Source organism: Nesoenas mayeri, assembly GCF_963082525.1.
Source record: "Nesoenas mayeri genome assembly, chromosome: Z".
Lineage (NCBI taxonomy): Eukaryota > Metazoa > Chordata > Aves > Columbiformes > Columbidae > Nesoenas > Nesoenas mayeri.
In genome coordinates this window covers 40978769-40996095 of record NC_137542.1, presented here as the reverse complement: position 1 = coordinate 40996095, position 17327 = coordinate 40978769, and the positions used below count along the sequence as shown (strand labels likewise).

General features: G+C 38.2%; 1 protein-coding gene across 1 annotated transcript in view; it reads left to right on the top strand.

Annotated features, from left to right (window-relative positions):
- FBXL17 (F-box and leucine rich repeat protein 17) overlaps nt 1–16280 on the top strand; it is a gene marked incomplete at its 3' end in the record, with an annotated part of 295024 nt that extends 278744 nt beyond the window's left edge. The window contains exon 9 of the mRNA XM_080363002.1: nt 16143–16280. Within this exon, the coding sequence (XP_080219128.1) occupies nt 16143–16280 (138 nt within the window). The remainder of the gene's footprint in view (nt 1–16142) is intronic.
- Between the last annotated feature and the right edge of the window lie 1047 nt (nt 16281–17327).

Below are 17327 nucleotides of genomic sequence, written 5' to 3'. Positions count from 1 at the left end.
ATAGTGTTAACAAAAGAAAAAAATACTGGGTTTCTTATAATATAGCTTTCCTCCTTGGAATATGTTAAGAATACCTCTAAGTTTAACACTTTATCTTTAGAAGAAGAGAGGACAAGGCAGTCCAGCTCCACCACAACCAGTATATAGGCTTCAGGAATCATGTCTCTGTTGAGAGAAGAGAGATCAAGAGGCCTGGAAACACAGCAGAAATAGCTAAAAGTTATTGGAGCTTCAGAGTCTCTGATCTCAAGACTTCAAATATACCTGCAGGGATTGTTTCTTTTCCAGCCATCATGAACAAAATGTCCAGCTTGTGGTGCCCATCATAAGCTTATCTCTCGGGCTTGTTAATTTTTGATTGGATACAGCCTGTGGAAACATAGATTTTTAGTTTGAGAAACTTGAGGCTCAAAACCATTACCTTACACCCCTTGCAGTGCTTTATAGAAGACAGTTGCAAAACCCAGTATTTCAACTGAGAAAGAACGATAATTTCCAGGTCTGTTGTAAAGTTAGAAATAGCATTTTGCAAACCCAGCCTTAGACAGTTTCGAGTTCGAGAGCACTTTGGAAGAATTGCTCTGTCTATTAAAACTGACTCCACTTAATCTGCTAAACATTAGTGTTTTGCAAGAGCCAATAGACAAAAAGTGTGTGACTCTCTTTGATGGATTGTGGTAAGATTATGTACTTAGAGGATGTTCAAAGAGGTTATTTGAACTTGGGAATTAGATCTGACCCTGAATCACCTGATCAGTTTTAAACATATATTTATTTTGCGGATCTAGCTAATGTTGAACCATCAACAAGGCTCTAATATGTGAAATAATTTTATGCTGTCTTCAGCTGCTGTAGAAAATCAATTATTTCAGTGCTGAAAACACATTTTACTACCTCATCAGTTAAACTATATGTACTACAGTCTGTATTCCTCTAATTGCTGATTAATGCTTTCCTAGTTCTTCACAAAGGATTATACACCATCTTTTGTGTTATGAAAGTAAGTCAACTGCTAAAAGGCAAAAAGAAGCATGGAGCTGGGGGAGATTGTGTGTATGCATGCAAATGCGTATTCAAAGTATGGTAGCTAAAACTTTTTAAGAAATAGGTAAATGCTGTTACAGCAAACACTACTAGTAGGACTACCACTGGGAATTATTTTCTTGCTTGCAAATCCTTGATGGGAAAAGTAGCTCCTCGGACAGAATGAAGTAAATATCCTTGACTTAAGAGCTTTTGACAGCTAGAAGATGCCAGCTCCCTTTTTCCACTGCAAATGAACAGAGAAATTACTGAACAAAATCGTCTTCAACTGTCTCTCCACAATATCATGCAGAACTAATTTTTTCCAATGGCTGCTCTATTAAATTAAAAATGTCGGTGCCCGGCATGTCATTAAAGAGAATTCTTGGGTGGTGCAGAAGGGTTTGTTTACATGCCCTGGTGACTGAAATTCCTGTCTTTGGTCTATTGTCAGCTTGCAGCGAAGAGAGGGTTAGAATATTTGCCACTTCTAACCAGCCTGCATTTAGTAAGGTACTGACTGTTATCCTAGTACCAGGTACCATATATGCCTTTCTAGGAATTCCTAGGAACTGGAGGGTAAGTATTTAAACATAGTTACATAAGGAACATAAGTAAGTAGACTTCAAATGGTTACCACTAAAATATGCTTTATGACCCAGGCTCTTTGGAATTTCTTTGATATTCAGTTGACATAAATTAGAGGCGTCAAGGGTCCTCCCAAGAAAGATCAGAGAGGCTGCAAGCCTGGGTAAAGGCAGGCTCTGTTTTATGCCATTGATTATCTGAGTGCCTCCAGGCAATGTGTTTCAGTAGATGCAGAGCATTATTGATCCACACCATGAAAATAATCAAATTATTCATTTCTCCTCAAACTGCTGTTGCCATGACCTTTCTTTTTATCATGTCTCCTACCATCTAACATGCACACCTAAGGTACAATATGGTCTTTGCCTTAAAATAAATGTCATTCTGTCTAGGAGTCTCATAAAAAATGTTGGCTTTACCATGAGATCATCATATTGAGGCCATATATTTAAACTGGAGGTTTTCTAATAAGAATTTTAACATTATTTTTCAACATTTTAATGTTACTGAATAGCAACACAATCACTATTTACAAGTCACATACAGAAAATGTCAAAGATTATTAAACTCTGAAAGTGTTTCAGAACTGTCCATAGTAGAGTTTTGGTTTAGGAAGCATGTTTGCGCTTAGATATGCAAAATCTAAATAACCTTTTCAATGTAAAAATATTAGAGGTAAGGTTGCTGAGCAAATGTCGTCTTTTCTTTTTTTTTTCCCCTTAGCACTTCCATGACTGACTTAGGCAAATAAGATTTTCCCTGCATTACACAGCAGTGTTGTCTGAGGCCTGGAGAGAGCTCTGAACAAACTGGTACCACTGGAAAGATGCAGGGCAGTGTGGATATATGGGCATAAGTCCTGATAGCAGCTTACCTGACAAAGTACAGCACCTTGTCTAGGAAAATTAGCACTCAGCAATGATCATGAGATACTGTCATACAGACGGGGTGGTATAACTTATTGCTTCCATTTCCATGAGTAGCTGCTCAGGAAATGCTAGCTTGATCTCTACAGGGTCCTGCCTTGTACAGCATAGGTACAGTAAAACACATACCATTAGTCTTCTATATCAGATAGGCTTCTCACAGACTATGATCCAGAGCTCCAAAATGATTTAGGCATTCAGAAAGTGGACCTTAAATATTGTTAAGTACCTATATTTTGGACAATGAAATTATCCTGTTACCTGCATACAAACATCAACATGTTCTCAGAAGGAGCTAGGACCCTTCTCCCTCTGATCTTTCTCAAACTACAGGTTATTAACTGTTGCAGATATGTATTTGTGTACATATGTATCTGTAGGTCCCTACCGGTACCTGACAGTACTTGGGACTGAATAAGTCATGCATTTCATTAAAAGCAAGTGTTGCCATTCTGAGTGTCCATTTATTTTGAAAGCAGTAAGAGATACAATCAGTAGTTATTTAAGGCCTATGCAGGACATTTTAGAGTTTTGTAATTGGAAAAGGCATAAAAGACATAGTATTTCTGTTTTGCATTATGTTGTTACTGCCGCCTTGTCACTGTGTCCCACTCCCAGGGGTGCTGAGCCAGGCTTCATTCCCTTGTGTCGCATCTTCCCGATGCTCTAACAGCACAGCAAAACCACAAACTCCCAGTTCCTCTGCATAGCAGAGTGCTGCACTGCTGTGTGCTGCAGCCCAAGGTAGTGTTTTGGGACCTGACATGGGTGTGGGGGAACACGTTAGCTGGTACTGCCAGGGTACACCGAAGCTCTGATTTGTCATCTCTGTAAATACTGAGAAAGGCACAGAGTTGTCTCCAGAACCAGGGGTTGTATTCAGTTCACCTCAGTTCATTCCCCCTGCAGCAGAAAGAGAACATGACTATCCATTCTTCAAACCAAATCTTAATAATACTCTGTATTTTTTTAATCACAGCCTAGGAGATTATATGTTTTAATTTTTCGTTTCCTTTAAATACTTTGAGAGAGGTGTCAGCAATTATGGAATACTTTCTTTTCTTCCACAAACACAGACATCGTAAGAGCTGGACTTGAATCCTAAGAGCATAAAGTAATGCCTACATCACATTCACAGATTCAAATCCACGTTTCAAGCTGCTTTTTCTGAACGCAAATCTGTACTTTCCTACCCCTAAACTGATCTGTGTCGTATTTACTTATTGTAGTTACTTTATTTCTAAATATTTCATATTTCATATTTGTAAAATAAATTGGAAAAAGAGGGCAATGTTGTCTAAGCTATTTATTGCTGGAACTCATTTTAAAGATGTCTTGGTAGCACTTCTTTATTGTGCTTTCACAAAAACCCAAACAGCCTTTAAATAATGGCGGTTTGAAATCTTCACCTTAGTGGAAAACAGCTGGGTATCACGTAGGACCTAGTGGCTAAAAACTTGATCCCTTTTCTGGGTGATAGCTTGACTGGTTGAACATGTCACGATAACTTTCCTGTGGACTTTGCAGCTTTTCTCACACAGATTTTCTTATTGCAAGAACTTTTCTTATAGCTGTGGTGCTATTTTCAATGGTTGTCAGCAGCGTTGCGACATAAATGCAGTAGACTTTTCTTAGGAGAATATGCAGAAAAATGACACTGAGAAACAAAGGATGCAAAATTCAACATTCACAGCTATGTGTGAATGATACGAAGTAAGTCTGACAAAGTTGGTTGTCAACGGATACGCAGCTTCACATAATAAATCATAACAGCCTTTTTTCTTTGCCTCTTTCTTTTTCTTTTTTCTTTTTTTTTTTTTTTTTTTTGAGGAATTCTGGTTGCTTTTTTGTGAAAATACTTCTGAAAGCCTGTAGCTTATTTCCATTTACTTTCTTCTGTTAATTTTAGCATGTATTTCCTGTTACAGTTTTACTGAAATGTTAGAGCACACAAAATGATGGTCAGTACAACCGACAAAAAGACAAACTCTTTTATATTACTACAGAGAGGAAGGAAAATAGATAACCCCTAAAAATAAAAACAGTCTACTAAGAAATCATTTGCTTCTTAAATAACAGTAAGATTTTTACAAAATTAGTAGATTTTTGAAATAATTCATCACTTCATGTTTCTGTAAGATCTGTTTTAGAAATATGTGTAAATACATATCCAGTTCAAACTGCAAATCATTAGCCTCACTGGGATACAGTTCCTGTTGTATATGAGGAAATGCCAGCTTATGAAAAAATTTAGCAACTCAGAGCAAAAAGAGTTTTCTGTTTAATGGATATATATTAGTAAGCATGACTAGAAACATTTTTAGCCTTCATCCACAAATTTTTAATCTACATATATAGTCTGTAACTGAAGTTAAGTAAGTGAAAAAGAGATAAGACCTTAGTTTCTAGAGATACGTCTTTAAATTTCAAATACATTTTTGAGCTAAACTGTTCTTAATCAAAAGTAGAACAGCAAGAGTACAGAGCCATGGCTTGTTTTAATATAATTATCACAGCAATTTGCCTTCCACCTTCAGAAAATGCTAACTATCATTAGCCTGATCAAAAACCCTGACAAATTGCTACCATTTCTTCTTTTATATTTTAAGGGGTTCATTTTGAGATTTGAAATTATGGTTTCACGGTATTGAAGAGGACGGAAAATATCCAATCCTTCCCTTTAAGAAAAATTCTATAGCACTTATTTTCTCTTAAATCACTGTAATTTGTTCTAGTTACATTGCTGCATATTAAAAAGGATACGCTGTATTTTTTTAAGTTTTATATGTATAATGTAGGAGCTGCCATTGATATGTCTCTATGAATAATGAAGCTTTTAGATTCATAAAATCTGTGAATCCCATTAGAAGGAAACTACAGTTATCCTTGCTAACCCACAACAAAAGAAAAATAGCGTTTATTTCACTTTGCTTTTCAATACAACAATTTTAGAAGACTGAACAATGCTTTTTTTTCCCCCCTAGCTAACTAGAATAACAGATCCATTACTTGTGTGATCAAAAGCATCTGCTAAAATAGAAAAAAAGGATTCTTTATAGAAATTGAACTTTTTGTACTCCTAGTTTAACTGTTTCTTTACCAAAAGTTTTTTTTATTTTCCAGGCTGATAGTTCAGCAACATATTAATAGCAGTAGGCTGAAGATGGAATCTTCCTGTGTAAGTCTGTCCCCATTTTTAAAAAGCAACCACCTGTCATACTGTAACAGAAATATGGGACCTCAGATACCGATCAATGGTTCAAAATCAGCATGACACCAACAATTAAGGAAAAATGCAATGCGAAGTAGTCAGCATTTTTATGATTTAAAAAAAAAAAAGGAGAAAGAGAAAATTTTTTTAGAAGCATTGTCCCCAGTCATTTTTTCCAACTGGTAAATTTTTGAGAAGGATTACTCTGTTAATTTTAAAGGCTGTCATTTTGACAAGTATTACAATACTGTGCTCAGATTATTGTTAATGTAGCAGAATAGGAAGGAAAATATCATTGCTATTAATTCAACAGGCAGAAAGTAATCTGAAAGAATATTTATCACTATATAAATAACCACTGTCATTTCACTGCATATGCGTCTTTATTAACTGCAATTTTCATAAGTAAGAACAAAGCAAAACACAGAGTTTCATCATAAATTTGAAATACTTATGATGCTGGTAATATTTTTACCTGGAAATCCTGTATAGGTTCAGTCTAGAAGTTCATCTGATTAAAATGAACAGAATTAGCAAAGCACCCAACCAGAAAAAGCTCCTTCAGAATGGTTTCTGTGATTTAATGTAAGAGTAAGCCTTCACAATAAGCAAAGATAAATGAGAATGAAAATTTCATCGCTTATACAATTTTAATATTCAATATGGTGTTGGCAGTAATGATTCAGACAGCAAGCCCTAAAAAGATGTCTCTGCTAGAAAACTGTGCGAACTCACAGAGACCTAAAATGGATTATTTTGTTGGTTTGCAGTAATGCAGTGATTGCAGTGATTGTACAGAGACTGGCAGTTTGAGTCAATAGCATTCACCTGTGTAAACAACCACAAGAATGAATTTCATCCCTCTAGTACTCTACTTTTCTGTGAAGATTTAAGAAAATAACTGTAAAGGGGCTATACTTCACAAGCAACCTTGCTACATTTTCTGAAATCCTTCCAGAAGTGCTACTGTTAAATATTAGAAGGTTTGTGTGTTCCATTTATTTCACTTCACCTTACAGAAAAGATTACAGATATTTCTGTTTACCCGCTCCTTCCCCTTTCCAAATAAAAGTGGTAAATTAATTGCTAAGATTTAACACAAATTGTTGAATGTCATGATAATAATAATACATCAGGCTATAGTTGTAAGTTTCATTATTTGTGAACCCACAAATACAGTGTTTGCATGTGTGTGCATGTCTGCTTTTTCTTTTTTTTAATAACAGCATCCATTAAGTCAAAATACATTCTTTGTTGAAATCATAAGGGACTCTGTTTGGACTACAAGATATTGTGCTAATGTTGGCAGTGCTGTTCTTTCACTAGTTTTCCTAATAAAATTTACTAATATTTCCTAAACAAAGGTTCTGCCCCTAGGCATGAGGGCAGTCACTGAAACTCTGTGGAATATGTCTGCCTTAGCTGATCAAGTGCACTTCACACAAAACGTTTCCAGAAATCTTTAATTTTGTTATGGCTACAGGCAACAGTTATAATTGGGCCACCTGAGAATATAATTTGTTCAACTATTAGCAGAAAAAAAGTCAAAGTGCACTTTTTTTAAGACACTGACTTGAGGAAGCAAACCACAGCTTGGAGAAGAGAACGTGTATATGAAAATGTGTTTCTTAATAACTCCAAGTATGTACATTTTGGATTCTATTGTTAAAACATCAGAGAAATTCGAACATAAAATGTGTCCAAAATCTGTCACTATGGATACACACAATGAGTCTCAGAAGGAGAGTGTCTGTGATATCAGGACTCTCTAAAATCATCTAGCCGCATGCCTCTTGAAAGAACTAGTGTAGATACTATGCAAAAATTATTTCAGCAGTCCGTCCCCGTATGATGTTACAAATCAATGAGGAGCACAGGCAAGTTTTCCAAAGAAGTTCTAATAAAGCACCTTTGCACTAATCCAGTTTTGCAAGTCTGAGGTTTTCACATGTGAGCCTAGGTTTGGGGGCTCTTTTTTTTATTTTGTGGCTGCTTGTTGATTTCTGTTACTAAGCTGGAATGGAGATAACTTTTTATTTTCAATTATCAAGGGAACTGGATGTTTTCCTTATGTAGGAAGCCTTTTAGATTAATGATGAATACTTCTTCACTGTGTAGAGAAGCATGAAACTTGCAGTTCAGGTGATGACTCTACTCTTCCTTTTTAATATTGCTCTAAATGACGAAGCACAGACAATCCTGGGACATTTTAGTAGCTTTAGAATGAGAACTGCAGTCTGAGACTGCTTCATACACCTATAGGAGGAGTTTTTGAAATAAGTAGGCAGTCTTAATGATTCTTCTTAGAAGTGTTATAGGTGAGTTCTCTCAGTTAAAACTAAAGCTTTTTAAAGCCCCATTAGGTGCCATTTGATGAACTAATCCAAGAGAAGATCTCCTAGACATGATATCAACTAAAGTCAAGTAAACTTAAAGTAAGTAGGAAAGTCCTGTTTAGGAAAAGTCCTTAAACCTCAGTTTCTATTCATTATTTGTGAATCATAGAATAGTTTGGCTTAGAAGGGACCTTCACAGGTCATCTAGTCCAGCCCCCCTGTGATGACTAGGAACATCTTCCACTAGATCAGGTTGCTCAGAGCCCTGTCCAACCTGATCTTGAATATTTACATGGATGAGGCATCAACCACCTCAATGAGCAGCCTCTTCCAGTGTTTCATCATCCTTCTCATAAGAAACTTCTTACTTATATCTAGGCTAAATCTCCCTTCTTTTAGTTTAAAACCATTACACCTTAGCCTATCGCAACAGGCCCTACTAAAAAGACTGTCCTCTCTTCTGCCTCTCTTCTCCAGGCTGAACCACCCCAACTCTCTCAGCCTGTCCTCATAGGAGAGGTCTTCCAGCCCACTGATCATTTTCATGGCCCTCCTCTGGAACTCTTCCCACAGGCTGTTGTGCTTTGTTACGCAGAAGACTCCAGAGCTGCACACAGTACTCCAGATGGGGTCTCACTAGGGCAGAGTAGAGGGGGCAGAATCACCTCCCTTAACCTGCTCGCCACACTCCTTTTGATGCAGCACAGGATATGGCTGGCTTTCTGGGCTGCAAGTGCACATTGTTGGCTCATGTCCAGCTTTTCATCCACCAGTACCCCCAAGTCCTTCTCTGCAGGGCTTCTCTCAATCCCTTCATCCCCCTGTCTGTACTGATACTGGGGGTGGCCCCAACCCGGATGCAGGACACTTGGCCTTGTTGAACTGCATGAGATTCACATGGGCCAACTTCTCGAGCTTGTCCAGGTACCTCTGGATGGCATCCCATCCCTCAAGTGTGTCCTTTGCACCACTGAGCTTGGTGTCATCTGCAAACCTGCTGAGGGTCCACTTTATCCCACTATCTCTGTCATTGATGAAGATATTAAACAGTACTGGTTACAGTATGGACCCCTGAGGGACACTACCTGTTACCTGTGTCCATCCAGACATTTTGCCATTGACCACTACTCTCTGGGTGTTACCATGCAGCCAGTTCCTCATCCACTGAACATTCCATCCATCAAATCCATCTTTCTCCAATATAGAGAGAAGGATGTTGCGGGAGACCATGTCAAAGGCTTTACAGAAGTTCAGACAGATAATGTCTGTAGCCTTTCCTTAGTCCGCTGATGTAGTCACTTCATCCTAGAAAGCCACTGTGTTGGTCAGGCAGGACTTGTCCTTGGTGAAGCTGTGCTGCCTGTCTCAAACCACCTCCCTGTTGTCCATGTGCCCTAACATTAGCTTCTAGGAGGATCTGTTCCATGATGTTCCCACAGAGGACAGGCTGACAGGTCAGTAGTTCCTGGGCTCCTCCTTTCTACCCTTTTTAAAAATGGGTGCAAAGTTTCTGTTTTTCTAGTCATCAGGGACTTCACCTGACTGCCATGACTTCTCAGAAATCATGGAGAGTGGCTTGGCAATTACACAACCGGTTCCCTCAGGACTCTGTGATGCATCTCATCAGTTTCCATAGGCTTATGTATGTTCAGGTTCCTCAGGTGGTCATGAACCTTATCTTCTCTTACAGTGGGAGGGACTTCGCTTCCCCAGTCCCTGCCTTGAGGTTCATCCACTCAAGAGGTGTGGGAAGATAGACTGAAGACTAAGGCAAAAAGTTGTTGAGCACCTCTGTCTTCTCCTTGTCTGTTGTTAGCAGTTTGCCAGTTGTGTTGATCAGAGGGAATGAAGCTATCAATCTCATTAAAAAGAAATGTCTAGTTCAACTGATGAATAGTTTAAAATGTAATCCCTAATTTGTCTTAATGGGTTTAGGAATACTTGAGTCCCTTGAGTTTAGTAAGACCTGTCCTAGGAAAACAATGGAAGTAAAAAGTAAAGAAAAATAGAATCTAGCCCTTTGGAATAATTTGATATATTTAGATTCTTGACTTTAGAATCTAGAAATGGTAGAAAACAGTGCTGAAATTACCACTAGAATTCTGACAAATTACATGGCATCTTTAAAAGCAAAACCTAAAAATATTCTAGTGACTATTTATGCTTGCAGTTTGAATTTTTCATGAGAACTCATGAAAGATGTCATGAAAGAAGTTACTCTTGGTGGTCTGTGGCAGGTGTAAGTGGTGTACCAGATCAGAAAATACTGGCAGTCAGACCAGATGAGAAAGTCTAGCATACCAGATCAAAAATCTGAGTTATTATTTTTCTGTGAGTATCTTATTAATTGAAAACTGTCATTTCAGTTTATCCTAAACCTGAAAAATCAGCTCATGAATGCCAGTTACAGACTGGAGGGCTTTTCCAACTTTCTATTGTAGGTAGACCATTTTACCTAAAGAAAAGAAAGGGTTTTGAACACTGATTTCCCATTTTTCTCAATATTTCGCTTACATTGTGTCTATACCTAGCAGAGTGAGATTAGAGTCCTCCAAAGGCGCACTCCCAAAACCCTTTTGTGAATGTTCTTCCACTTCACATGGGCTAGATGGGTACTCATGTTCATCTTTCCTAGATGAATTCCTATTTATCACGAGGAAGTATTTTTTTTTTCTCTAGTGCAGATAATATTTAAATATCACTGCACAACCACACTATCATTATCAGATGAAATTAAGGAGGTCCCACCCGAGATAACATTTGTCATAAAGTCGAGTATACTCTCCTGGGAAATAAACTATATGTGTTCAGATGTCTCTAAGGAAAAAGCACACAAAATTGTGACTCATAGGTAGCTGCCCTGATTGAGTTAAAATGAGCTGATATCGCTTGGTCTTCTCCTTTGTTGGTTTGAATTTATTCTTTGGCCGGGAATAAATTATTATTTCAGCAAGAAAAAATAAGCTTCAAACTAATCTTTGTTGTTATTTTCTTTTTTCTGTTTGATGACCAGGATTCACACAAACCTATTACTTTGACTTTAATGATAAGGACTGCATTCTTTCATTTTGTGTTAAAACATAATTGAAGGGCTATTCAAATGCAAATGAATGATTATGTATTAATCTAACTGGTTTATCATCAGAAAGTTGTCTTCCTTTTGACAACTCAAAAAATGAAGATTAATGAAAGTTCTGTGAAAGAAAAATATAAAATTTTAAAGTATGTTAAGATGTGAAGATTTTTAGTTTTCATTCATTGAACAAGACTGTTCAAGCTCAGAAGGGAAAATTGCTGTTTGTGGAATGAATTTATTTTGGGAATGACATTCAGTACTTTTGTTTTATCACCAGCCAGACTGCCTCTTAACGAAGAGACAGAAGCTTGTGTTCTAATGGTTAGGCATAAGAATTCTTTTCATCTTAATCCTGCAATTATGGTAACTGATGACAAGGATAGTGAGGGAGTTGACTGAGATATTTTTATCTCATTCATTAACATAGAACAAAATTTTGATTTCTCTGTTTTCATAGAATCATAGAATCGTTTCAGTTGGAAGAGACCCTGAAGATCATCAGATCCAACCATAAACTAACTCTAGCACTAAACCAAGTCCCTAAATGCCCTTTTAACACCTCCAGGGATGGAGACTCCACCACTTCCTCGGGCAACCTGTTCCAATGCCTGACAACCCTTTCCATGAAGATTTTTTCCTACTATTCAATCTAAACCCCTCCTGGCACAACATGAGGCCATTTCCTCTCATCCTATCACTTGCTACTTGGGAGAAGAGACCAATACCCTCCATGCTACCGCTTCCTTTCAGGTGGTTGTAGAGAGCAATAAGATCTCCCCTCAGCCTCCTTTTCTTCAGGCTAAACAGCCTCAGATCCCTCAGCCGCTTCTCATCAGACTCATGCTCCAGGCCACTCACCAGCTTCATCACCCTCCTCTGCACTCTCTCTTGTACCTCAATGACTTTCTTATGATGAGAGCCCAAAACTGAACACAAGAGTCAAGGTGGGGCTTCAAGAGTGCCAAATAGAGTGGCAAAAACACGTCTTTAGCCCTGCTGGCCACACCATTTCTGACAGAAGCCAGGATGCCATTGGCCTTTTTGGCCACCCAGGCACACCGCTGTCGATCCACACCCCGAGATCTTTTTCTACCAGGCAGGTTTCCAGCCACTCTTCCCTGAACCTGTAGCGCTGCTTGGGGTTCTTACGACCCAAGTGCATGACCCAGCACTTGGCCTTGTTAAACCTCATGCAATTGGCCTTGACCCATCAATCTAGCTCATCCAGATCACTCTGTATGGCCGTCCTACCCTCCAGCAGATCAGCACTCCCACCCAATTTGGTGTCATCTGCAAACTTAGTAAGGGTGCATTCAATCCCCTCATCCAGATCATTGATAACGAGATTAAACAGAACTGGCCCCAGTACTGAGCTCTGGGGAACACCACTCATGACCAGCCACCAACTGGATTTGGCTCCGTTCACCACAACTCTTTGGGCCCAGCCATCCAGCCAGTTTTTTATATCTCCTCTTGTTGCTGATGTATTTATAGAAACATTTTTTGGTCTCCTTTTAGTGCAGTAGCCAGGCTGAGCTCTAGTTATGCTTTGGTCCTTCTAATTTTCTCCCTGCATAACTTTACAGCATTCTTGTATTCCTCTTGAGTAGCCTGCCCCTCCTTCCAAATAAAATCTCTTTTTATTCCTAAGATCCAGCCGCAGCTCTCTATTTAGCCAGATCAGCCTTCTTCCCCACTAGCTCGCCTTCCAGGACATGGGGACAGCCTGCTCCTGTGCCTCTAAGATTTCCTTCATGAAGAGAGACCAGCCTTCCTGGACTCCTTTGTCCTTCAGGACTGCCTCCCAAGGGACTCTGCCAGCCAGCCTTCTGAAAAAAGTCTGCCCTTCTAAAGTCCAAAGTAGAGGTTCTGCTGACCATCCTTGTAACTTCTCTGACAATAGAAAACTCAATCATTTCATTATCCCTGTGCCCAAGGTGACCTCCAACCGACATGTTGCCCGTGTGTCCTCTCTATTTACAAACAACAGATCCAGTGGCGTGCCTTCACTAGTAGGCTCACTAACCAGCTGTGTCTGCAAGTTGTCTTCCATGCAGTCCTCCTGGACTGCTTCCTCTCTGCTGTGTTGTATTTCCAGCAGACATCTGGTAGGTTGAAGTGCCCTTTAAGAAGAACGGGTAGGGCAGCTGCCTGCAAAATATTTCATCTGCCTCTTCATCCTGGCTAGGTTGTCTGTAACAGACCCCCACCAGGATGTTCACCTTGTTGACCTTCCCCTTGATTTTGACCTATAGACACTCAACCCTATCATCACCCTCATCAAGCTCCAGACAATCAAAACAGTCCCTAACACACATGGCTGCCCCACCTCCACTCTTTCCTCGCCTATCCCTTCTGAAGAGTTTATGGCTATCTAATGCAGCACTCCAGTTATGAGAGTCATGCCACCGTGTTTCTGTGATGGGTTCATTTTTCCTACCTTTTAGATGGGACAGTTTTAATCCAGTACTACAAAAAGTTTAAAAGACTAAAAATTTAATAGAAATTAGTAATGGTTGCATTAAATATTATTTTATGCAGTAATAATTGTATCAGAAAAAACGTAGGACAGATGACTAGTGCTGGATGGTTTACCATAGATTTCTTCATAGGTTTTAAGACTACAAGATACCTTTGTAACATCATGGGCTATGCTATTTCATTTAAGTGATGCTTGTAGTAAACATGTTAGCTACATCTGGCTAGACTGTAGCTTCTCTAAATGTGTTCAGTCTTGAGTCAAAGACATGGAGATCATGTCCACCAGAATATGGAGATCATTACCTCTTTTCTTGTGTTTCAACATCGTCTTTGTAAAATATTTGCATTATTATTTGTTTCCTGTAACAGAAAATCGGCTTATGATGTTGTCTCTAAAGCCATAATATGCATGCTATTCTAACAAATAAAGCCCAACTATGATGCATCAAAAATCATAACCTCTATCTACTAGTAATATTTGCAGATATAGTAGATAAACAATATCTCTTACTTAGTTTCCATTAAGAAAGAGCAGAATGAGCAGCTGTCTGTGGTAAGCATCTTCGTTTTGGCTGAGCTAACCCTTAAGAGAGAAGTTTCTAGTTGTATGCTACATAACTGCCATGACTCTCTGCACCACAAATTTAAAGAAAATAGGCTTTTCACTATTTTTGAATAGGCAAAAAGTAGCAAATACAGCTACTTTAGAGAATTCTTCCCTTCCAAGCAATATTTCCATGAAGTGTTGCTGACAGTTTGAAAGTATGTATTCAGCTATAAGTAGCATATATTTTTGAGGACTTTTGCTATCCCTGATTTCATTTTGATTTATTAAAAGTCACTTCTTGATTTTCAGCACTGGAAGATGTTATTGTAACATAGTCATTTGCCAAAAGAGTACAGTTTGTGCTATGAAGGGAAGTTAAACCAGTTTTCTATCCAAGTCAGTCTCAGCTAGATGAAACTTGCAGTGAATATTGAGTGTTTCTATTATCAAAGTAGAAGAACTGGATATTAAACCTTTCATTTTTCCTTGTCATTGGTTGTAATCGCTGCTCAGAAGGATGCGCTCCTTGTTACCTTTTAAGGACAAAAACATTAGACACTCTGGTCACTGTGCTTTAAAATATTATTCCCAAGATGGATCTTTATAATGGTAGTAAACACTTTAGTCTAGTTTTTTTACTCTTGGCCTTGAATGTGGAACACCATGGGGAAAAAGCAAATGAAGGTATTTATTGTACATCCTACTGATCTAGGTGGTTCAGTATTTAAATGTAATATCGATGCATTTTAAAACATCCAAGTGTTCTGCAAAGATTTCAAAGAGAGCTACCTGTAAGTTATGGTTCTTAGGTTAATCTTTTATTTATCTAAAGGCCAAAGAAAGCTGTCTACTTCTGTGATACGAACTGCAATCAGCTTAAAAATAATTGACAAATTAATCCCCTCACAGCACTGCAATTGTAAAGGTGTTAGGTTTAGCTAGGTTTGTCTGATTGCCTTGTCTAATCAAGAAAAAAGGTGCTACCTCTGATGTCTAAGATTTAGGAGAAGCATCCCAAACCTGACAGGCTTGTACGTTTTAATTATTGATCCCACCATTTCTGCCCACAAAACCCTTTGTGCAGTGTTAGCCTCACACCAAAAGGCTAAAATAAAAACTTCTACCAGTAGTGTACGTGAAGACATGTAGGACTTTTAACCTTTGGAAAAGTTGACCCATATTGGGAATTCATAAATTGGTAAATTGTTCTACCTGCAGTATAGAATCGTTTGCATTCTTTTGCCCATGTTTAGTCATGTTATCTCTTATTTTTCATTGCAACCACATTGACAGCTACCATATAGTGCAACTTCATTTCAGTAAGGTTAATCATGGAGTTACTACTTAGTATGCATGTGAGTATCATAACTGTGCCATAAATTAATTAATAGATGTAATCAATTTTCATTTTCCAAAGCCAAGAAAATCTTATATTTCAAACTTACGTCTGCTTGAGCAAGTTTGAATAAATATGCACATATTTCAAGATAGAAATCTGTACTATGGGCAGCACTTTGTTAAACAGGATGGCTTTTCTTTGAGTAATTATTAATAGGTTCATGGCTCTGTGAGTGGCCAGCATAGTCAAGCATGGAATGGAAATAGTTAAATAGATTGTTAAACATTGCTGCCGTTTTCTAAACAAAGCTGTTTTCAGATGGAGGCTATTTGGCCTTCTGCTTTCAATCACGAATAATCAAATAATATTTACTGGAATGTTATATAAAAGTACTCCCTTTACAATAAAATGAAGGGTGGGTGGTTTTGCTCTAACAGAACATTATATTCTGTATATTTGTTTTGTGATAAATGTACCCAAACTTACAGCATCAGTGAAGAGCCCAATCCTGCAAGTCCTCCCAGGAGTCCAAAGTTACATCATTCATTTAGCTTCCATAATGTTGCCCTTTTTATTCACTCTTTGAACATCACAGATTCTTTGCTTTGATTGCAGGTGAATGAAGCCACAGTGGAGCAGCTAGTGCAGCAGTATCCACATATAACCTTCAGTACTGTACTACAGGATTGCAAGAGGACACTGGAACGGGCTTATCAAATGGGCTGGACACCCAACACGTCTACTGCCTCTTAACGTCCCGTACCATCATGACAGTTCCAGTCTGCTGCATTCAGTAGATATCATGGGGATTGCAGAGGGTTCACAACCTTTCATATGATGCAATATAATTGTGAGTTTACAGAGGTTACAGTAAAATGACAAAAGCTGTACACTGACTTTAATGTACTGTACAACTAAGTACTAATATTGAAACAAAACTTTAGAAGTGCATCATATTTTTGTTTGCATAGAAGATATAAATGCCTTTGGCAGATTTCTTGAAGTGGATTCCTACTAGTTCTTGGGATAATTTGAGTTATAGAGATGTTAAGCTTGTTTTCCTCTGTTTACTTTGCCCTGGTCAAGTGTGTTTCCTTTGATTTGTAAACGGTAACTCAGTGCTAGCACCAAGTCTGGTTCAACTACAGAGGCCTGTGTTGAAACTGGGACCTAAACTTCATGCTTACTATTTACTAAAGCTATGCCAAGAGCTTTAAAATGCACAGTAATAAGGAAATCTACAAATAATTGTGATTTTCTTATGAACACTTTGAACAGAAGTCTTAGTAAATGATGATAATGACAGAGTGGATATCTAATGGACAATCTTCTTTCTGTCAGTCAACATAATTGATACCTTGCTGGGTTTTTTTTTAAATGCTATGGAGTTTTCCAAATCTCCACATTTCCGTTTTTACAATAAGAGAGTTAACAGTGCTTAACCTAACACTAATAACCAGCTCCTGCTTCATAAAGTCAAGCAGTAATTGAATACACCAACTACCAGAAATAAGTTAACAGTCAATTACTTTTTTTTTTTAAGTGAACTTTCTCCTCTGACTACACTCTCACATTGCTGAATTGGGAAATTCAGATGAGTGAGTATAAGCCAATAGTAGGATTCCTCTTATTCCTTGTGCGGTTATTATTTTACAACAGATCTTACAGTGCAAAGAGCGCTTACCTTAAGGAGGCCATCTAAACATGAGTCCCATCACGGGTATCATTTTGTAGGATCCGATGCTTCATAAAACAGTGTATGCAAGAAAATACCAAGACTAAATACATAAAACTATTCAT